The sequence below is a fragment of the Epargyreus clarus genome, unplaced genomic scaffold (genome assembly GCF_041222505.1).
Source record: "Epargyreus clarus isolate Ecla_fem2 unplaced genomic scaffold, WU_Ecla_fem_2.2 ptg000002l, whole genome shotgun sequence".
Lineage (NCBI taxonomy): Eukaryota > Metazoa > Arthropoda > Insecta > Lepidoptera > Hesperiidae > Epargyreus > Epargyreus clarus.
This window is the reverse complement of record NW_027332210.1, coordinates 625,469-649,963: the sequence shown is the minus strand read 5'-3', so window position 1 is coordinate 649,963 and position 24,495 is coordinate 625,469. Positions and strand designations below refer to the sequence as shown.

At 35.8% G+C, this 24,495-nt stretch overlaps 1 protein-coding gene across 2 annotated transcripts in view; it reads left to right on the top strand.

Moving 5' to 3' along the window:
- LOC140745335 (protein Skeletor, isoforms B/C) overlaps nt 1-24,495 on the top strand; it is a 62,842-nt gene that overhangs the window by 20,979 nt on the left and 17,368 nt on the right. For both annotated transcript variants that reach the window (XM_073077125.1, XM_073077131.1), the window contains exons 3-5: nt 14,138-14,369; nt 17,658-17,769; nt 20,160-20,378. In XM_073077125.1, the coding sequence (XP_072933226.1) occupies nt 14,138-14,369; nt 17,658-17,769; nt 20,160-20,378 (563 nt within the window). The remainder of the gene's footprint in view (nt 1-14,137; nt 14,370-17,657; nt 17,770-20,159; nt 20,379-24,495) is intronic.

Here is a 24,495-nt window from a genome sequence, read left to right as displayed (position 1 = left end):
ACACCAGAGGAGTCGCCAATGCATCGCCGGCTTCGTATGAGAGCTCTTTTTGCACCTTTTTTGAAGAGCCCCATGTCATAGCGCTCCGGGAATACCTCGGGAGGAAGCTCATTCCACATTTTACACGTATCACATCTTCCACACACCATCTTACACATCTTCCATTCCACATCTTACACGTTCCACATCTAACAAGTATAAAGCGAAGATTGTAATGATTGTTATTCAAAAATTTTAAACTGCGTCAAACTGACGCCATTTTGGATTGACACTCTTCCCCAGGTCCGGTCCATTACTCATATATAGTTGTATGTCTACATGAAAACAGCTATTTTCTTAAATATGATAAAATAAAACAGGAGATAGTTATCATAACGTTTTAATGAGCATAATTCCGCGGAAAAATTTTAAGCTCACGCAAGCCGTGTCAATGACCTGCCGCCAAGTAGGCCTCTTTCGAGGGGTACGGTCTGCAAAAGGCTGTTAAAAGTTTGGCATTCAAATAACAAGAAAACAGTTTTTGTGAAAATGTAAATTATATTTAAAAAAAAAAAAAGAGACTGCACTTTTTAATTGTCTATAGAAACATGAAATAAGCATACATACATCTCATGGTAAATATTAACTACCGTCTTAGGGTATTTATAATCTATCTCAGATACGATTAAAAAATCTCAGATAGGATATCTGACGTCGGCCACGAAGGCATTCCTGAGGTCTATTCCTAGTTTTAAACACTTTAAGAAATGTCAATTTTTTTTACCTAAACAACAATTCTCGGCCAGATAATTATATCTTTATTTATTTATTCTTTGATGAGTCAAAATAATGTGATACAACAAACGGCGTAATACGTAGAAGAATATGCGTTTTTGTAAACAAAAAAAAACATAATAACTAAACATATTAACTGACAAAATATAGAAAAATAGACAACGTAAAAAATATAATCATATTACTAGTTATTTAATAAAACACAATCATACAAGTAAAACCAAAATTAAGTCTAAAGTCCACAAAATCAAAGGTAACCTTTCATCACATACATACGTAACCCACCTCAAACTTTCTATTTACTCTATCTTACGAGTATAGTCAAGTAAAAGAGTCATCTAAAGTTTTTTGCAGTCAGTAGTGTCATTGTCGTGTTGTTGCGTCGTGGAGAGATCGCGGTGCTACTAAGTATTTAAGAACACAACTCGATTTATGTTAAATGTGACAGGAATAAAAAAAATATATTAGTAAAAAGGTCTGGTGAATTTAAATTCTCCGAGCTTAAGAGCGATGCCGTAGAAATACATTTAAATCGTGATTAACCTAAATATTGTTACGGTAGAAACGTCAAGTATTACTGTAATACAATCAACCTGTACGTGAAAGTTTTGTCAAGTTAAGTTCATCTGTTCCAAAAGTCTGCACTTAACTGTATAGACAGACAAACATTCAGCATTATGTAAAATGTTACGAATGTAAAAGGGTCCATTCTTGTATATTTCATTATACAAGACCTTTTTACATTCCTGACATTTGTATAATGAAATATACCGTTTTATTTCTGAGGTCTGTTTAATTTATGCTTAAGCGAGTGTAAGCAACATGTAAATGAATTGACTTCGTTCGAAAACAGAACACTATCTAGTTGCGTTCGCGAATTCGTAGTAACAACCGCAAGTCAACGAAGACGATGATGATCTCATCTCACGGTTTGTCTCGATGTACTCAGGCGATAGATGTGACAGCATCTAAACAGTTTTATTGTTAGCCAATCGGTTTAACTACGGAAATTATTATAAAAACTAAAACCTTACTTATTATTAGTGAAAGTGGTATAACTCTTTGTGGTTCGACTCCCACGGAACCACCGCCACATCTATTTTGGTCTCATAACAGCAGTGTTAAGCGCTGCTGTGTTCTGGTTTGATGGGTAAGGGAGACATACTTTTCCGAGGCGTTCCAGCTTAGTCCTCAGGGGTAGCGGCGCATCTGTGGCCGACCTCAGGTAGGAATATCTAATCCTAATAGTTGATTACAGATATCCATGGGCGGCAGTATTCACTTACCATCAAGTGGACTGCATGTTCGTCAGCTACTCCAATATTATAAAAAAAAAACTTATAGCGTATCTTACTCCCATGATTTAGAAAATCTAACGATACCTCATATGTTAAGATCCGTTAAGGCATTTGGGCTGTAGGATGTGGCAAAAAATGAGACATACATAATTGCATACCTACATGCAGTTAAAAATATACCGCATAAAGATAACGTAATAAAAATAGAATATTTATACGCCTCTGTGGCCTGAAGCCTTTGTAAACTTATCGCCTACATCGATTTAAAATCAAAACTAAAAATAGCGTCAGTATTGTCAGTTATACACAGAAACACACGTAAGATTGAAGGTGGTAGAACTCTTTGTTGTTCAACTTCGCCATGTCTATTTCTACCTAATAACAGTAGTGTCAGGGAGACATACTTTTCCGAGGCGTTCCAGCTTAGTCCTCATTGGCCTAACCTCAAGTGTCATCGGGTAGGAATTTTATTCTATCTGGGGTTGATTATAGATGTCCAAGAGCGGCAGTAGCCACTTACCATCAGGTGGACTGCATGCTCATCTACTACTCCTATAATAAAAATAACTTAATATCAATCTAATTATTAAGTAAGCCGGGAATCAAACCCACAAGACGTCGAAACCATTGTAGCATTGTAGCAAGACGCTATTGTGGCTAATCTTTTAATCTGAAGGCATTACGTCTTGCAAGATACAGTTAGTTTCGTGGGAGATTCTCACATAAGCGTTTATGTAACTTATGTCAAGTTTTAAGAATGATATAAGTGGAGCAAGCGACTTTACTTACATCTTATATATAAACTTCTCGTGTCACAATGTTAGTTACCGTACTCCTCCGAAACGGCTTTACCGATTTTCACCAAATTTTATATGCATATTCAGTAGGTCTGAGAATCGGCTACTATCTATTTTTCATACCCCTAAGTGATAAGGGTTGACCCTTAACATTTTTTTATTTATATGGCAACATAACGTTTGCCGGGTCAGCTAGTATGAGATATTTTTTTGGTACTTAAGTAGATATTGAAAATTTGTATTATTTAATGGTAATTATGTAACGAAGCTTCTGTCGTCTAGACTCTGAACATCTGTTAGTAAGTAATCGATTAGAAATAAAAACTGTAGTAAAAGACATCTGTAGAGTTTTGAACATAAGATTTTAGGCTCAGTATTATAGGAAATAAGGGGTTGGGATATAAAGGTGGTAGAACCCTTTGTGGTTTGACTCCAGCGACACCAAGCCACACCTATTTCTGCCTAATAACAGCAGTGTTAAGCGCTGCTGTGTTCTGGTTTGAAGGTGATGAGAGAGACATACTTACCCAAGGTGTTTCCACTTAGCCTATATGGGTACCAACGAAATAGCATACATGTACTAAATTTCAATTTAATCGGTCCAGTATCCGAATAAATTGGCTGACATAAGAGAGGTTTAATTAGGGTTCCGTTTCATCGTTTTTGACGTATGGAAGCCAAATTAATATACCTACATTCATCAGTGATTTCATCATATCTACTTTTTCTTTTGTCCTAAATTTATACCTAAGTACTATACAAAATTGTCTTTTTTTAAATTCTAAAGGCGCCTTCTAAAACTTACCATATATTTAGACTTAAGACGCACACATCCAGATATTATCGTCAGCTACTTTAATACTATAAAGAAGATCCAAGATTTTATTATCCCCAGGGAACAGAGCTAAGGGGATTGGGAGCGTATAATACGAAGGTGTTTATAACAGCAGGGGGCCTGTTGGGGAAGATAAACGTCTTTGGGGTGCATAATGACTCGGGGTGGTTTAGGAAACGCTGATTTGATTGTTCGGGGAAGCTGCATAAGTGGAATTAGTTATGTCTGTCATTGATTTTGGAAAAAAAAAGGTTTAACAGTTTTTTTTATTTCATTTTTGTTTACTTTGATAGTGGTAGAAGCCGTTGTGGTTCTCTGGAGGCACCACCGTCACAACTCTTTCTGTCTTCTATCAGTGTGTTCTGCTAAGCTAAGCTCATCTTATCCGGGTTTAAATATAGATGTCTATGAGTGACAGTAGCCACTTACATTTCGACGGACTGCAAGCTCATTTGCTATTTCAATCTTATAAAATATCCTACTAATTGCTTAAATGTATGATAGGTAGCTAAACAAGGATCCGAAGTTTCTAGAAGCCGGTATACACAACTATAGAGTTTATACGATCTTAGTCAAAATATATTTTATTGGAAATCCACCCTAAATATCCACTAACCCACAGGGTGAGCTCGAACGTCCCCTTCACTCCTACCTATTGTGTTTGATCATCACTTCTGTGAGCGATATTACGCACTAGTGTTGGGTCGTTACTCTGTGCATCGATCTGTACTGTACCCAGAACTCTGTACTTTTCAAATCTGTAGTTTCGACAGAATTTTCGCGTTGACGACACTTTCTTATTATATAAGAGTAGCAGACGATCATACAGTCCATTTGATGAGTGGCCACTGCCGCATGGACATCTGTAATCAACCCCAGATAATATTAGATTTCTACTAGTTCTCGGCCACAGATGAGCCATTACGACTAACGACTAAGCTGGAATGCCTCGGAAAAGTATGTCTCCTTTACGACACACTTCATACTGTATTTTTCTTCGCCGTTTAAATATAAAATAGTTTTTAATATTTTAATGGTTCGGATTGAGAGACCAAGTTTCTGTCATTTTCGTGTATTTAGTTCATATGAAATCCATAGCGTTGTCTTATTTTTCGGCATTTATATAGAAGTAGCAGACGAGCATTACATGCTGATGGTAAGGCGACTTTGAAGGTGGTAGAACCCTTTGTGGTTCAACTCCGGCGGCACCACCGCCGCACCTATTTCTACCTAATAACAGCAGTGTTATGCGCTGCTGTGTTCCGTTTTGAAGGGTGTAGTAAGGGAGCCTGACTTTTCCGAGGCGTTCCAGCTTAGTCCTCAGGGGTAGCGGCGCATCTGTGGGCGGCAATAGCCACTTACCATCAGGTGGACTGCATGCTCGTCTGCTACTCCTATATTATAAAAAAAGACTACCAATTATGATTTTGCTAAAATAATCCACGCTGCTATAAGGCAAAAGTAAAGTACTTCCGCCTTTAGAATATATGTTGATATTTTCTATAATAGCAGTTATGTTGCTCTTGAGTTGAGCGTAATCCGCCATTGTTACCAATTCACTAAGCTCTCTGGTAGTCGTGATCCGGTACTACCGCAGTATTATAAGAAAAATATTATAAGTAAATGGTAATAACTTATAACCGTAATATACTCATAAATAAATTTTATTTCGTTTTGTATAAATAATGAGTACAAGTAAAATAATAAAAAACAAATCATTTACTTAATTAAATTCAATGACACAGGCATAAAATTTTAAAGTAATATTTATTTATTTATTTAATATGTTCCTTCAATTTGTTTTCGGTTAATTTCATTTTATTTAATTTCTCTTCATTTCATTCAACTGCGTTTCATTTCCTGTAATTACATTTCATCTCATTTTATTTCAATCACAATCATTTTGCGACTCTACATTTTTTACGAATCTGCTTAATTTTATACAACACTAGCTGACCCGGCAAACTTTGTACCGCCTCAAAATCTATTTATCAAATATATTCCATGTAAAATATAGCCTATGTTACTCGTAGATAATGTAGCTTTCGAATGGTGAAAGAATTTTAAAATCGGTCCAGTAGTTTTTGAGCCAATTCATTACAACCAAACAAACAAACAAAGTTTTCCTCTTTATAATATTATAATATATAGTTCACGTTATTATCTACACTAATATTAGTGTAGATAATAACGTGAACTATAAATATTGTTTTTATTTTGTATGTATTCACAATGCTGGATACAGTATGAAAAAAAAATAGGTCGCAATTGCGCGGAAACGCGTATTTCCATTTATTTTTGTTTTTCCTCCTTTTTCAATAGAATGGTATGCAGATGCCTTGTACTTCTATATCTATATTTCTAAGTATATATTAACTTACAATATAAACTTGAAGCGTGCCTCGAAATAAGAATACACACACTTTTTAATATAAACCATTAAATTCAAAAAAATAAATGTATGGTAGAATTTTTTAAAATGTGTCATCTTTGTAATTATTGTGCGGTCCAGCTCGAAGGCCAGACCGCAGGGTGTAGGTAGCACGGCCACGCAATCCCACGGAAGGATATAAGTGGCAAACTGTTGACAAAGATTGAACAATTATTATCGGGGCAGTTAGGAATAACTTACCATAAAATGATTTAATATACGTATTCACATTTGTATTCAAGATCTACTAAAGTCAAGGAACAGATTTTGACACTATTTTCTTTCATAAACATATCGAGTTTGGAGATTTAAATTTATCGAGAGTAGTAAAGGACGATTTCTGCGTAAAACTGGACGCTGAAACATCTTATTTTGTCATCCATTTCGGAAGAATTTAACTAAAACCCAACGCTCCAATTCCCAGAGTTTTCATCTTGGGTGAATTTCATCAAATTCCATTTGCCGTAAGATGGACGAACGGGTACGTGACTCCACTTGGTAGATGAAATAAATTGTATCCTACGGACGCTGAATGAATACTAATTCGAAGCACGATAAAGGCTCGATTGCCTACAATTTTTGTACAAAATTGAGTCGTTCTGTCATGGCGGCGTGTCGGGTGCGTTGCGATTTGGGCAACTCTTTCAAATTCAAATTGGAGATCTTTTATTTAAAACGTTTTTATATGAGTTTCCTACTGAACCATGGAGTTCAATTTTATGAAGGAATATTTTATGAAGGATTTAGTAACGCTATTTTCAAGTTTGTGAAAATTTCGTTTTCAAGATTATTTTTGATATATATATAGAGATGGGCAGAGGGCTTAAACCCATCGGGAATAAACCGGGTTTACCCGGTCGTTGGGAAGAAATAGGGTTTAAACCCGAAAATGGGATTTTATTCGGGTATTTACTATTTTCACACATATCTATCCCTTTTTAAGTGCAATTATTACTTTGATGTTGATACTGTACTAAATATGAACTGTAAAAAGACATTTACAGCGCCAAAATGCCATTTTATCACGCCATTATTGAAGAGGATAGATGCAGACTTAAGTAAGAAACCAATTAGCGTATGCTTTTGATGCAAATTTCAAACAATGTCCACGTCCCGTTGTTATTCTAAAATATAATATCCTGTGGCCCCTATAACAACAAATACTAATAATAAAAAAAACATCAAAATAAATGGGAGACGCTATATAAGAACCCGCTTTTTTCAGCATATTTCGCTTTATCTATTGAACCGTAATACGTAGACAGTTCAAATTTTCACATAACATTTACTTCTATGGTTGCTATGAAAAAATATATGACAATTGGGTGGTACGGAACCCTCCTTGTATGAGTTCGACTTGTATCAGGAAACGTGTATGTTTCCTTGATAAAAAGTAGTATATGTCGTCCTCTGACTACAGTATACAAAATATTTATTTTAGGGTAAAATTTTGAAGTGAGCCTTCAAGACCAAATCCTAAACTATAAGGATCAGCTAAAAAAGCTGAAGAGAGTTACGAGGCAGATATTGTGAAAAACTAAACTGCATTAGTTTTTCAAAATATCACTTTTCCTTTAGTTTGTCATATATCACTACTTTCTAGAATTTGACCCTTGTAAGCGACACTATGCGATGATGGAATAATACAGGGTGTATAAAGTTTTTTTCAAACTCCTATCTATGAAAAAATGACACTTAGGTATTTAAGACAAATATAACGACACCTTAACTATCGAAATTTATCTAACCAGATCCGAATGTATTAAAAGATTTACAAACATACTAAATATGCGCAAAAAACATAACCGTTCCGTGGCAGTCGGGTAAAAAAGTAGGTAAAACCTCAAAAATAACATTAAAAAATGTAAAAACGTTGAAAATACCGTAGAAACTTCTAATACATCTATTCAATAAATATTTGAACTACTTTAAAAACTGTCTACAGATTTTATGAAATCATTTTTAAATACCCGAATAAATACCCTGTGGGAGGGTATAAACGGGTATTTATCGGGTTTAAACCCAGTACTGGGTTTAAACCGGGTGTTTTTCCCATCTCTATATATATATAACACACAGATAATTAAGTTAAAAAACAGCAGCTATTACAATATCAGACAATCAGAAACATACTTTTATAAAAACCTTAACGGACTTTTCTATTACTGGTAGCATATTTATCAAAACGCTACTTGGACAAGTAGATTTGTTTCAGCGCGCAAAATGAAAATTTTCCGCTACCCTCTTAGTTCAAAAAATTACTTTATATTAAATATTATATTTTGGAAGGTGGTAGAACCCTTTGTGGTTCGACTCCGGCGGCACCACCGCCACACCTATTTCTACCTAATAACAGCAGTGTTAGGCGCTGCTGTGTTCCGGTTTGAAGGGTGTGGTAAGGGAGATAGACTTTTCCGAGGCGTTCCAGCTTAGTCCTCAGGGGTAGCGGCGCATCTGTGGCCGACCTCAGGTAGGAATATCTAATCCTATCTGGGGTTGATTACAGATGTCCATGGGCGGCAGTAGCCACTTACCATCAGGTGGACTGCATGCTCGTCTGCTACTCTCATATTATTAAAAAAAAAAATAATAATAAAAAAAATAATGGAGTCTTTGCAGCATCTCAAAGACTGAGATTATATTTTTCCTCACAAGTCCTTTGTTATATTATATAAGAATCTTATGCAATTTTGTATACATTTTTCAGTCTTCATAAAGACAGGGATAGACTTGGCAACAATATCGCGTATAAGACTCTACAAGACAATCTTAGTTTGATCCATCATTATTTTGGAATCTTCGGTGGGCTAAATATCTTTTTCTTAAAAAAACTTAATCATTTTCATTAAATCGATGATCGAAGTATGAGCAGAGTTTTCTATCAACATCTTTCTTTCATTCAACTCATTTGGAGGAGGTAGATCTCTTCCCGTTTCGAAATCAGAGCTTTCGCCGCCGATTTCTGCCTAATAGCAACAGTGTTATGCGTTTTTATATTCTGGTTTGAATCGTATACTAAGGGAAAGACACTTATAAGAGGTAGACATTAGGTGGTAAGCCCAATACTATCTTAGGTTTATTATAAATTCTCCTAGGTAGCAGTGGCTAAGATGTCTGTCACAGAATGCCTAAAACAACCAGAACGCCGAGCACTTTGGCGAAATATGCAGCACAGTACAGTAGACCACCAGAGCAGGCACGACTATCAGCAATGAAGAAGCGACTCAGAAGAAGCAGTGCTCTTTTTATAATATAGGAGTAACAGACGAGCATGCAGTCCACCTGATGGTAAGTGGCTACTGCCGCCCTATGGACATCTGCAATCAACTCCAGATAGGATTAGATATTCCTTCCTGTGGTCGGCCGCATGCGCCGCTACCACTGAGGACTAAGCTGGAACGCCTCGTAAAAGTATGTCTCCCTTACCACACCCTTACTTACTTTATGATAGACTCCATACACCTACCTACATCTATGTTATCGAAAGAAAATACGTACAAGGAAGGATAACTCGAAGGTTAATGGATTTTGCTTCGAAGTTGTACCCAACATTGAAAATCAAACATTTTCCTTTGAAATTCCTTATGATTACATTACTTTAGAATTTCCTTAAAGATTTTGCCTTATTTATTCAGAAGTCTTACTGCAAGTGTCGACGATTTTATAAGGGATCATTTATGAGAGCTGTAAACCATTGAAACACTCTACATTTCAAGACGTTGGTTTATGTCTTGGGATACGGAACTGATTTAAGGGTTATATTTTATTGTATGCGAGGGTTTCAGTTGTGATAGGCGAGTGGTGATAAGTATGCTCGAGTACATGTACAAATTCGTTTTTTATCGACTTTGTTTTTTCCCTTTCAGATTTTTTTGATTTTGAAAAATTTTCTAGCTATGATTTACCTATCATTAATAACGCGTAGGCTGCAATCTAAGGCAGGATTTGTAAAATATTTGTGATTAGGTTCCCTTGTTTTTTATGTAGTTGATTGCAGATGCCCATGGGTAGCTGTGGTCACTTATCCATCAGTACCCTTACCAGGAGTTTTTACGTTTCCACAAATATGACTGTTTTGGTATTTGTTTACGTATTTGCCCATACAAATTCCAATCAGCGCCCCAAGTGGATTGTGTCAGAACTAGGAAATCGTATTGGCCCATACGTAAACAAATACCAAAACAGTCAAATTTGTCGAAATGTAGAAACTCCTGGTAAGGATCTGTATCCTATATACCTGTGTAGATAGCACGCTCGTTTGCTACATCTGTAATAAGGTAGAATCCCTTTTCTATAAAGAATTGGTTACAGAAGTCCATGAACAACAGTAGCCACTATCTATACTAATATTATAAAGAGGAAAACTTTGTTTGTTTGTTTGATTGTAATGAATAGGCTCAAAAACTACTGGATCGATTTTAAAAATTCTTTCACCATTCGAAAGCTACATTATCCACGAGTAACATAGGCTATATTTTATATGGAATATATTTGATAAATAGATTTTGAGGCGGTACAAAGTCTGCCGGGTCAGCTAGTCAGATATAAAAAGAACATAAATTTAACTTAATCGCCAATTCGTACTATATCACTAAATATAAAATGCTTAGTCCCGTCGACACTGGATACAAATGAGTATCGAAATGGGAAGACAAAACTGTATTAAGTGTACGTGTCGGGGAGGCTGGGGTGGGTGGAGGGTAGGGTTGGCGCGCAATGTTTCGATTTGTTAGGTTAAAACACGTGTTGTTTTCTTTCCATTTTATTTGTGTGTTCATCCATTATTTCAAGTTAGTACTAACCCACTGGTGGTCATGGCCCTCCTCTTATAGTCAGAAGGTTTGAACCAAATTTCACTATGCTTGAACTTTTTTTGAACTCTTAGGCATTTTTGGTTCTATGTTTCTTTCACGGTTATAGCAAGTGACAATTAACTTCTAATACATACATAGCTTTCAAACATCAGAGTTGCGTGTCTCGGATTCGAACCTGGAACCAATTTAAAGTGAATTCCATTCGAGATTCCCCCGATTCACAAAAGAGTTAATCTTAGTCAGATCCAGAGAACCTCACACCTTTCACCTCTATAAAAATAACATATAAAATATGAGGATATGGCTGTCCTTTTAAACCTTGCCCAGCGTATTCCAAACACTTTTCATTACAATGTCTTAACAACAAAAACAAAAAACCTAAAAACATTTAAATTTCTCCCGATTCGCCAACCCTAAAAGCACCCTAACGCCTCCCAGGGGCGAGCACGTCAATCAAAATATCCCCTAATGGCCCCCGCTTAGGATATTAGATAAATATGCCCCAGTCAGGGCCACGGTAATCAGTTTGGCTCAATCGGAATCGGACGAAGGGTATTGCTAACCGACAGTTTTGAGTTTCGGACATAAATTTCAAATTGCGAGCTTGCAAAAATTGATGAATATCGACGATTAGAGCCATAAGCTCTTTGGTGATGTTGGATTGTAATTTATTGCGTTTTAATATACTTTTGTGATGGTTTTCCTGTCACGCGTGTTTTAGCCTGCACGCGCGTCACAACCGCACATATTATAACTCGCTGCAGATTCTTCGCAAGCCGTATGCGTATGCGTATGACACGATAGGATGCATGCGACACGCGTGCGGGTGAGTCGCGCGTGTGGGCCTAAACACGCGCGACGGGATACTACCCTAAGTGTTTTTATTAATAAAAGGAATGAGTGTGTGATGAATAAATTTTAAGGTAGGCTTAAAGACACAAATATAAATTTTCTGCTTTGAAATAGCAATGTTAACCTGCTTTGTTCCCATTTTTTGGTAAAGGAGAAACTTCTATTCAAGTCATTTTAACTTGGTCTTCAGTGATAGCAACGGATCTTTGGCCAATCTCATTTTGAGTTCCTCGGCCAATGCACAGACACAAAATACATTAACAACCAATCGAATAACGGATTGACATTAATTAATTATATAGACAACTAGCTGACCCGGCAAACTTTGTACCGCCTGAAAATCTATTTATCAAATATATTTCATATTAAATATAGCCTATGTTACTCGTGGATAATGTAGCTTTCGAATAATGAAAGAATTTTTATAATCGGTCCAGTAGTTTTTGAGCCTATTCATTACAATCAAACAAGCAAACAAAGTTTTCCTCTTTATAATATTAGTATAGATATGTACTTATTAGAACACGAACCCGGTACTTTCGTAATAGCAGAATGTCGTTCATTACGCCAAGCGATAAAAAATATGGTTAGGAGAGTCCTTGCAAACTTCATTTAGTCAGAAAATAGAATCTCTCTCTGGCATTATTAAGCACCGCAAAAGGTGACCTTTTTCAAAAGTTTCTTTCAAAGACGTAACTTTTTGAACTTTTTTTAGTTCCTTGAAACGTATACTTGAAGAAAGTTTAATTGAAACTGTTAGTAAATGTTGTTTTTTATAACTCTCGAGTCCTTTATTCGTAGTTTCAAAGGCATCTGTTTTAAAATGAAATCTAATAAAGTATGACAACAAAATTATTATTGTACATTGACTTGGCCGTTCTGCGAAGCTTAAAAATGGACTTACCTAAGGAGAGATATCCTTAAATTTATTGATTTAAATATCTAAAGACAAGTAGGTCTTTCAGTAAGTTGTAATGGTATTATCAATGCTTTATCTTCTTTGAAGAATTCTTTTTGTAACTTTTTAAGAATTCTCATGTCTTAGTTTTCTGGAAATTCTTCATATTAAGTAACTTCTGTGGTTGGATGGGTGACCACTAGTGGCAAAATTTCATTACAGTTAATCAGTCATTCCCGGTTGCCATTATTTAATGGAAATCGAGAATGACTGCTATTTAGCAGTCATTAAAAATAATCAAATGTTTTATAGACGGTTCAAAAACATTCTACATGAGTTAAAACTCTAACCCTTATGTATCTCCTTTGTCTTCTCTCTCAGATCTAGTTAAGCTATCTTAACTAGGGTCTATATTCATGCCGAGTAGTGGGATAGGTCAGTACCATATCATTTTTTTTACTTTCTTATATAGTTTTCCACTACACTTGCACTTCAATGTATTACAATGAAATTAAAGGAAATGAAATGAATTGAAATGAGATGAAATGAAATAAATGACATGAAATTAAATTAACATTATTTTGTATGGATTCTGGAGGCACTTACAAATTATTATTTACATTATTTTATCTTAAACTACAACCAAATCGGAACTGAATGAGAAGGACAGCAGAGTTAGGATTTTAGCCAAATCATCATGGTCGCTGTATTCGCATGATACCATAGAACTGCTACGTAGAACTGCAGAATTAAAGCGTATCTTCGTAATCTTTTTCCCTGCTTTGAGCTGAGTTAATACGACGAACCATTGAGTGCTTATTGAGACAGGATGCCTGAGGCTTCGCTTTGTGTTAGTCTCCAATACTAGTACAAGGCTGTAAGCAGAACTAATCATTACTATCTACTGTGAGTATGATCATTATGACGGTCTGGTATGCAGAGGGTTCCGGGTTCGATGTTCGATGGAATTTTGACTTCTTTTATCTGTGCGTTTATACACTCGTCTTTATGTATGTCGTCGTATTTCTCGATACATCTACTTATTTACAATCACCTTGGGGTTTTTTAATTAGTTACCTATAGTTTGATGCTTTACAGACATTTAAAAGTAGAGGTATCTTTATATTTTTTTGTTTTACAAACCGGTAACGATAGCCTCAAGAAATTTGTGATTATTAATTATCACATCTGAGGTAGTCGGAGTGATATTAGTATCAATTTCGGTAGCTTTCCACTTAAACCCTCTTTTTGAATCCCATTGGGGTTCTAAGTGTTTCAGTTCTCTTAAATCCAAGAAGAAAACCGAATACAGGGTTCAAATAGACAAAATGTGTGTTCTGTCTCAAGGTCTAACATCTCTCATCTAATTGTAATTTAAGTAATTTGCGATAAAAAAATCAGTAATCAGTATCTAAAATGATTTTTCCATTGCCCCCAGATATCGCCACATCACGTCGCCAAGAGCCATACTATGGTCGCTTGATCGGTCGCCTGACGCAGTACGCTCATGGCATCCGGGGGACCGTGTATGCCGTGGATGAGAATACGGTGTTCGTGAGGAACTTCGCGTATGACGGCACGGGACCTGATGCATACTTCTGGGTGGGGGACACGCCCCAGCCCTCCCCGGAGGGCATTCTCGTGCCCTACCCTGAGGACTATGCTAGCAGGTGAGCTTTCAACCTTTTGCTATTTATTATATTTTATGTAAGTTGTTGAAAGTCAATTAATCACTGAAGTTTACATTTTTCGTGAAAATATGTAATCCATATTTTTGGAAACAAAAGGTATGAAGGTATTGCAGGAAGACCGGGACGTAAATCCGAGATACATCTTCCAATTTATAGAAGTAGAGAAGTAGATACGCATTATATAAATTTAATTATCACATTTTAATAGAAGAGTAGACCCAAGCCCAGGAATTGGTTGAACGGATTGGGTTTATTCACGATAATGCGTTGTATGAAAGTAACTTTTTTGTTTTTTGTAACATGGTTGATATATAAGTCAGTCGGCATCAAAGCTCTTCCACTGAAACGCTAGACTATTTCACGAAATGTTTTTTTCAATATGAATTCCGTATAGTCAAAGATAAAATAAAATATAAGTCATTTTAATCCAACCAACGCACCATAACTATATTTTATGATATTTCCAAATGGAATTCAGTTGCAGTCTTACGTTGCGTTGAAGTATGAAATATTCGAGCATTATATTGAAGCATAGCCGCGGGCCTGGCCCCAATTTGTTCTAGTTTCGAGATCGCTCCCAAGTCCTTTGTAATGTACCTACTGCTAGGTCTTAAGTCGAGCCCTGGAAAATGTACGTTATAGTTAAAAGTTGGTTTGAACCCCCGGGACTTTGTAATTTTATCTCCTTTTTATTAATTTTTATGTAAAGATTCAGTCGAGCTAATGAACCCTTCATAGTTCGACGAAGGCACCACCGTCACATCTATTTCTGCCTATAACGGCAGAGTTAAGCGGTTTTATGTTATGTTTTAAAGTGTGTAAGAAAGAGATACTTCCATGAGGTGTTCCAACTTAATCCATATGGGTAGCAACTTATCTCCAACCTATTATACCTCAGGACTTTAATCTCACCTGGGGTTGATTACATTTGACTATGGGCGTAGTAGCCACTTCAGATGGACAATCTGCCTTACTACACCCTTCAAAGCAGTACCCTTACTTACCATGAGTTTTACGTTTTGACAAATATGACTGTTTTGGTAGGTATTTGTTTACGTTATTTGCCCATACAAATTCCAATCAGCGCCTCTAGCGGACTGTATCAGAACTATAGTGTCAGTAACGTAACATTAAATGTCTAAATTGATAAAATGGCGCTTTATGTTTTGTCTCTCTTTTCGCGAACATGTGAGGCAGCCAAAAAAACTTGTTACGTTTACTGAAGCAAACGGAACAGAACAATGGATTGAGTAAACGTAACGTAAAATTGTGGGATGTTTTGAAAACTCATGGTAAGGGTACAGAACACAGCAGCGCTTAACACTGCTGTTATGCGGCAGAAATATATGTAACGGTATCAAAGGGTTCTTTGGATTATGACGTTACTAAATAAAGATTAAATCCAAATACATGTATTGTGACATACAACCCTTTTGTGTTGTGTTCCACCCCCACGTAACTCCATCAACCCCATTGTACTCTAAAATCAATAATCGCATGACAGATAATATTAATTCACCCTCAGATTATATCAGGGTAATGGTTGTATGTGAATACATTTGACGAGATATCTGTGTTTTTTTTCTCCCTTTTTTATACAATAATAAAATAGCAAATTAATAAAGCAAGCTTGAAGGTGGTAGAACCCTTTATGGTTCGACTCCGGCGACACCACCGCCACACTTCTACCTAATAACAGCAGTGTTAAGCTCTCCTGAGTTCTGGTTTGAAGGGTGTGGTAAGGGAGACATACTTTTCCAAGGCGACAGCTTAGTCCTCAGTGGTAGCGGCGCATCTCTGGCCCACCTCAGGTAGAAATGTAATCCTATCTAGGGTTGATTACCGATGTCCATGGGCGGCTGTAGTCATTTATCATCAGGAGGACTGCATGCTCGTCTACTACTCCTATATTTAAAAAAGGTAGCATGCAGTATATATAGTAAGAAGTGGCTCCAGATTAAATTAGATTTCTACCTTGTTGGACTAAGTTGGAATTTGGAATACCTCTTATCAGTATCTCTTTTTTACCACTACCTTCAAACCAGAATATAACAGCGATTAACACGTTAAAAATGTTACAAATACACAACCCATAGGTTAAAAAATATGTAGTGCACATTTGTTTTATGATCTCAGAAACTTATATGTGGTGTACATATAAGTTTTAAGAATTTCAACTTAATCGGTCCAATAGATTTGAATAGATTACTGAATAAATAGGCTATGAACACGGACAGACAGAAACAAGAGATTTTAAGCGTTCCGGTTTTTTGTTTTTACATGCCGAACCCTAAAAATTGTGTAGCTTGTTTTTTACACGTCTTTTACGTTCTAAACCTAGCAAGGCCAAGGCTTCCACGCCAAATGGACAAATAATGGAGAGATGAATGAGTGTTTATTTAATTATCTGTCGCGCGCCGTTTTGTCTAATGGCCGACTCGAATTACAAAGAGCTCGCCCTAGTTAATTACTTTTTATTTGAAATAGAAGGCACAGACGATAAACATAAAAGTTTTGAGTGAATAAAATAAATGCTGAATAAATTTGACGCTTTTCATTCATAGTCTTATGTTAGGATGTGTGGGTGTTATAAACTTATAGCACACAAAGACGATCACAAATTGTCTAGAATCTAGATTCATGGCTGAAATTTAAATTTATTAATATATTTGTCTCGTCTGGAATCGAACCTGGTACCAAATAGAAAGTATGGCGGTAATACTAAGAGTGGGATAGGAGTGGGATAAGACATCTTGAGAAATGACTTTAACAGAACAATAGATTTTATTATTTATTTTATAGTTAAAGATCATTTATTCTCAAAATAATTGCTTACAATTCACTTAAATGAGAACTTTAGATTATTTTATCCAACCTAGAAAATAATATGATAATGCAGTACTATAATATTTAATTTAATTGTATTTTTTTTTACTCTTACATTTTTATAAGGATTCTGTCTTATTTATATACTTATACATATTGTCTTATTTTTTAGGAACTAGTTTTATAACCGTGCTTTTTTAAAATTATTTTGTCTATTTGCAATTGTACTGTGTGTTGCAATATGTTGAATAAAGTATTTTCTTTCTTTCTTTCTTTCTTTCTTTCTTTCTTTCTTTCTTTCTTTCTTTCTTTCTAATAAAGGAATTGTCACTAGGAAATAAGATAGCTATGTACATACCTTGTTCATGTGCAAATAAAGTTATATTGTATTGTATGGTGATGTTATTATATTATGTTGTATTGATGTAATTGTATTTCCAGGGACCCACCAGTTTTGTCCGCGCACAGCAACTCCGACATCCTGCTGCGGCTGCCGGGCGGGAAGCGCTTGAGAGATATCAAGTGGATAAGTGTCTGGTGCAGACGATTCACGGTAATCACCAAGTGTTAGGTATTTCTTTATGCCGCAGACACACTTGCCAAATGTCAACAAAGTGATAAATTCAAATGTGGATTGTGTTCCAAATTGTATCAAAATAATTTAGCGAAACGGTTGAATTCTGGCGTTTGCGGCAAGTTTTGAAGGTAGGACTCTGTGTGGCTCAAGCGGTTTAAGGGGGGTGGACGGGGCGATCCGGCCAGGGACACCGTTCCTAAAAAAAGGTCGTCAAAACCAAACAATCTAAAAAATCAGTTAGCGAAAATAAAGGTAATCGAATCAGTATCCTTACCATGAGTTTTTACGTTTTGACAAATATGACTGTTTTGGTATTTGTTTACATTGGGGGCCTCCATTCAATTTTCCGCTACTGCGCTGAAACATTCTGGTTTAAAGACTCGCAGAATGACGTGATGGTCAGCCGCTACTGCCGCCCATGGACATCTGGCATCGAACCCAGATAAGAGCAACGCCCGATACGCATGTCTCCTCTATAATTTTCAAAGAGTTCAGCGCTGCTGCCGGAACACAACTAAGCTGTTATTAGGCAGAAAAAGGTTCTATGGATTAGCTAGCACCATGCTCGAGCTATCAAGGCAGTGATAGCCCAGTGGTTAAGAAACTCGGCCTTTCGATCGAGCGGTCCGAGGTTCAAATCCCAGGCACGCACCTTTGATTTTTCGAAATTATGTGCGTATTAGAAATTAATTATCACTTGCTAAAACGACGAAGGAAATCGTGAGGAAACCTGCATACCTGGGAGATTTATATAAAAAAAAATTCAAAGATATGTCAAGTCTACCAATACGCACTTGGCCAGCGCGATGGACTATGGCCTAATCCTTCTCATTCTGAGACCCGTGCCCAGCAGTGGGACAGTAATGGGTTGATGATGATGCTCGAGTAGCTCGCACGATGCACAAGACATGCATGCATGCGTAGCATAGTGTCGCAATTACGAGTTACGTGTGCCCGTAGTTCCGTTATATCGATCGGCGTCGCGCGCACGCCTCGACGTCGAAACTCATTGCCGTCAAGTGACATTACGTTATCCATTCATGATTATTATGCTTGTCAATGGCGTTAAGTTTCTTTAATTACTCGGTTTTTATTAATAAAATTATTTTGGGTTTTTTGTGGAAAATATTCGGTGGAAATAAAGCGGATTGTTATTGTAGGTTTATTTCGTAAAAAATATTTTTAACACAACTTTTATTTTTCTTTTTTATATAAAATATGTTTATTTATTGTTAATGGAAAGATATTATTTCAGCTGTAATATACATATATTTTTGACTAAAAATTAGGTAGAAATATGCGTACCAATGTCTTTTAATAAAATATCAATTAATTATAGTAACAAAAGATTGGACATAATAATAATAATAATAATGTCATTTCATCAAGACAATTGCAGCACACAGTACAATTTTAAAACTAAATATACAAAGATGAAAATCAAAAAATACATTGAAAAAAGGACACAAACACAAAAACAAAAATTAAAATTAAAAAAACAAAATAACAATACAATCAAAAGGGAAAAAAACAAAACAAAAAAAGTTATAAGTACTTAGTGTTGTTTAAATACTATGCGCTGCAATAATCGCGAAAGGAAACAAAGTCAGAATTATGCCAAGAGCAGTTAAAAACACCTACCCACAGCTCTGATTTTCAGTTTGCCCCATGATACAAGGCCTCATGATTACATCCACCATTTATCACCAAATTTAATACCAGTTGGTAATAAGTTGTTTTGAAACTTCATTATTTCACCCGTCAATCAATCTGAGGTGGTGTCAGTGCGAAGGAGGATGAAATTTTTGTTTTGTAATCTTGGTATTATTTTAATCTTTCCCCTTTTAAACATCTTATACTTAAATTGACCAAAAAAAATAATTTAAAAATCCCTTTTTCGAAAATTATCAGTATATCACATATGAGTTATCCTCTTTACAGTCCCGTACTCAAAGGGTGAAAACGGAACCCTGTTACTAAGCTGTCCGTTTGTCTGTCCCTCTGTAACAGGGCTCTGTCTCTTGAAATTTCCACAGAATATGTTTAATGGTGGCCGCTATAAAAACAAATACTAAAAATAACTAAATTTCCAAAATAATTAGTGGTCGTCCCTCGTCATAAAAGAAACTGCAATTTTTCAACGTTTTTCGCTTTATCTATTGAACCGTAGTAGGTACTCGTAGACAGCTTAAATTTTTATGATCCTATGATAACAAATACTAAAAATACAAAAAAGGAAAATTTTGTGGCACAGAACCTTCCGTGCTATACTCGCACAAGTTGAACTTGGCCAATTATTTTTAAACGTTGGTGAGTTTAATTAGATCACACTCACAGACCATAATGAACCAACCAATCTCTTCCAGGTGAACTTCGGGGACGTCTTCATTCCACCAGGGCTGGACCCGCCGCGGCCGCGCGTGTTACCCGAGTTCCGACGCCTGGCCCACGGCCTCCGCTCCGGCAATGTTAGTGTGCTGGACGCTAAGACCTTCTACATCCCCAATCTGCACTATGACGGCGCTGGACCAGATGCCTACTTCTGGGTAGGGAATGGAAGTGAACCCAGTCCTTTTGGGACTAAGGTATGATATTTTTTATATTTTCTATAAGCTATTGGATAAAAAGCAGTGATAGCCTAGTGGTTTAGAAACTCGTCCCCTCGATCGAAGGGTCCGAGGTTCAAATACCAGGCACGCACCTCTGATTTTTCAAAGTTATGTGCGTATTAGATATTAAAGGTATGTGAAGTCTACCAATACGCACTTGGCCAGCGCGGTGGCCTGTGGCCTTATCCTTCTTATTATGAGAGGAGACCCGTGCCCAGCAGTGGGACAGTAATGGGTTGTTGATGATTGGATAAATATATAATGGCTTGAATGCCGGAACGTTGACGAATACATAATGGACCAAATTCAAAAAGATTTATTATAAGTAATTTATCTAGTTCATTTCAAAAATAGGGGTTTGTAGTCTGACGTTTTCACTCTGCATATGCATATAAGCATTCCAGCAAAGTTAAACAATAGCTATATAAAGTAACAATCAAGATCCTCATAGCACAACAAAGCGCGTCACCGGGATGGGTGACTATGGATGACTATGGACCGAGATCAAAATTACTTAATTTAACATTGATAGCGAATAGTAAATGTCATGATTTTCGAATTTAATAGTTATTTTATTGTAGTCTTAACAGCAATGATTGAAAAATTAATATTAAAATAGGTAGTTTGATATTAAAATAAACTTGTATTGTGGGTAGTATGCACCTAATATCCCTATAAAAGTCTGTGATAACGTCGGCTCGAGTAGTCAGTTTGGGAGTCGTACGCTAACCATCAAGGTGATAAGTTGTTTAGTGGTAACTATGCTAGTTGGCTGATAAGTGTTAAAAATGGAATAAAAGTATTTAATGTGCTGCGAATTGGAGTTTTTCTGATATTTCAGAAGTGGGATATAAAAATCCAGGTATGTACGCCCTCAGAATTTTAAATATTAATAGAAAAAAAGAGAAATGGAGGAAACTCGAGTTAAAATTACATCAAAATGTAACTATAACGCTTGTTAAAATTTATTTAATTTCGATACTGCACAAATATGACACTATTACATTGCATTTGATCGGGGCTACCCTCCGATAATGCACAAAAGCACCACACTTTTACATAGCATTGCATTTGATCGGGGCTACTCTCCGATAATGCACAAATGCTTACCACACTTTTACATAGCATTGCATTTGATCGGGGCTACTCTCCGATAATGCACAAATGCTTATCACACTTTAACATAGTATTGCATTCGATCGGGGCTACTCTCCGGTAATGCACAAATACTCACGACAGTTTTACATACTCGTAACAATGCATTTGATCGGGGCTACTCTCCGGTAATGCACAAGTATGACACTTTTACACTGCATTTGATCGGAGCTATTCTCCAAAAATGCAAGTCATGCATACATGTTAAAGACTTTCAATTGAAAATATTTATTTACTGACTTATTTATAAAGTATTAAATGTAATTTTAACTCGTATTTTCAATGTACTTGATGTATATGATGTATGATGATACCTACTTTGAATTAAACGTTTTACGTGATATTTTGAAATTTAATATGGGTAATTATGGGGTAATTTATAGTTATACAAGCGACAACTCCCAACAGAGAAAAATATAATAGAAGGTTTCTATTTTATTTATGAGACTTTATTTTTGTGCGAATCATTTACTCACTTTTTTTTTTGTATAAATGTCAGTTGGAATTATCGCTTTGAACGGTTAGACAATGGAGAATTAACATGTTTGTGGGAACAGTGACAGTGACAGTGTGATTGAGCCTCATTGAGCGAACAATGAATGTTCGCTAGATAATGATTGAGCGGACAATCATGTACGCTAGATAATGATTAAGCGGACAATGATGTACGCTGGATAATGATTGAGTGAGCAATGATGCTCACTAGATAATGATTGAGCGGACAATGATGTACGCTAGATAATGATTGAGCGGACAATGATGTACGCTAGATAATGATTGAGTGAGCAATGATGCTCGCTGGTAAGGGTGCGTTGCATCGAAAGCCCGGTTAAAGTTTGCGTTCAAGTTACATGATGCAACCCACCCTAAGAAACTTAATGTTAACACTACTGTTACTCTAGAGATCTAGGATCACTGTTCACTGTTCACTGGGATCACTGTTGTTCTAGTCTAGGGAGTCAATACATTCCGGATTAAATGAATGAAGCTGGTGAACTATGATTGTTCACCGGACTAAAGAGGCTAGTAGACTATGTTTGTCCATTGGCTTAAAATGACTTGTTTACTATTTTGATATTATTACCTACTTACACACGAAATTGCTATATTTATATGAATTTGGATATTTTTACAAAAGTTTTCTTTTAATTTAATATCTTCTCAAATGAGTTAGAGATTTACTATAGATTTGTAGAAAAGCATTTATAAATGTTTCTTAATGAGAATTTGAACAGACAATGTCCCAAGTATAATGCCTATGTTTCAGGGGAATAATGATGTTAAATACTGAATTGTGTACTTCACCACTAAGTGTACCATTAAAGGTGCCAGTCCAAGCCGTGTGGTAAAGATATTGAAAGCCAAGAAGAATAACATAGTCTGAGTTCCATCTCATACTCTGATGATGAAGTTTCGCTTGAGAAGGTATGTAAGCTTACGAACAAATTTTCTACCAAGGAAACAAAATTAGATAATACAAGTTAAGGTTCCTGAGTTTACTCCAAAAATATATAGAATAACAACAATTTTAATAATGTTATCTTTGAATATGATCCATTGGGTGGAACACAAGCTACTTAACACTCGCTGAAAAGGAGAATTTTAAAATTTGTGCAATATTAGTGGCAAACTATTTTGATTGAATTAAGTATATACAAGATGTTTCCGCGACTGTTTGTGTGGATTTATAATAAAATGTCAACTATACCTACAACAACAAGTATAATGCTTATAAGCACAACGGTAAATTGAAAGTAACTATCCTGACATATCATGCAATGTTACGAAGACCTATTCTTCGTAATTCGGACGTTTAATTGTAATAACTTTTGTGTTAAAATAGATCAATTTAAATGGAAGTAAGACTAAATGTTAAATAGAGATACTTAAAATTAATGGTTAAACCAAGCTTCATGCTATTTCAAAAACAGACGGGCAAAAATTCTAAAAATGTTGTAAATTGATATTATTACTTATTCTCAGATCTCTTATTACTAATTAATTCACATGCAAAAATATTTGTTGTATAGATATGTGAATGTCATATTCTTGTCATATGTTTAGATGATATCCCTAACCAAATGGGAATGGAGCACAAGTATTAAATAGCTCTGAAGTCAAATATTTACTGAACCTTCTAGCTTCACAATACCTTTGATGTGAGAATGGCTATAAAAAAAAGGGGTCCACACATGAAGACCTGTTTGATGCCTAAACTAAATCTATATGACTATTTTATACACTAAGACATTTAATATTTAATTTCCTGGTTGTTATTTTTGAACACTGAAGTAGATTTTGGTACTAACTTAAAGGACTGACTTTTGGTACTGACTTAACTTACTGGACTTAGTTAATTATAACATCTACTTTTAATTAAATTCGAATGTAATTTAATAAAATGTAAATAAGCCAATTTAAAACTTAATTGCCCTGAACTTAAACAAAAAAAAAAAAAGACACTGAATTATAGCAGCGCTTATATATTAAATACGTTTTTAAGTTTATTTTTAAATACCCTAAAATGTTCATGCAGGATTAAATAATATGGTATATATTATTATAATTGGTAATTGATGCTCTTCCGTAAAAGCTGAACTGTTAAACTGAAAAGGGGAACAAGTAGGCATTAACGTGGATTGTAATCTTTTTAGATTTTATTTTAAAGAACACAGCACATTTATATGTGACTAGCTGACCCGGCAAGCGTTGTGTTGCCGTTGAGATAGGAAAATGTTAAGGTTGAGCGGCCCTTGACACTTCGGGGTATGATTTCTGATTCTTTTTTATGGAATAGTTAATATTGTTTATTTTTTTTTAATTAGGAATGACCGAGAGTGTTATAAACGTTAGGAGTAGACAAATATAATCGGAAAGCTTCGAACTGCTAAGCTATCTGGAGTTACACGTGTTATTGTGAGTCAACAATAAAAGATAT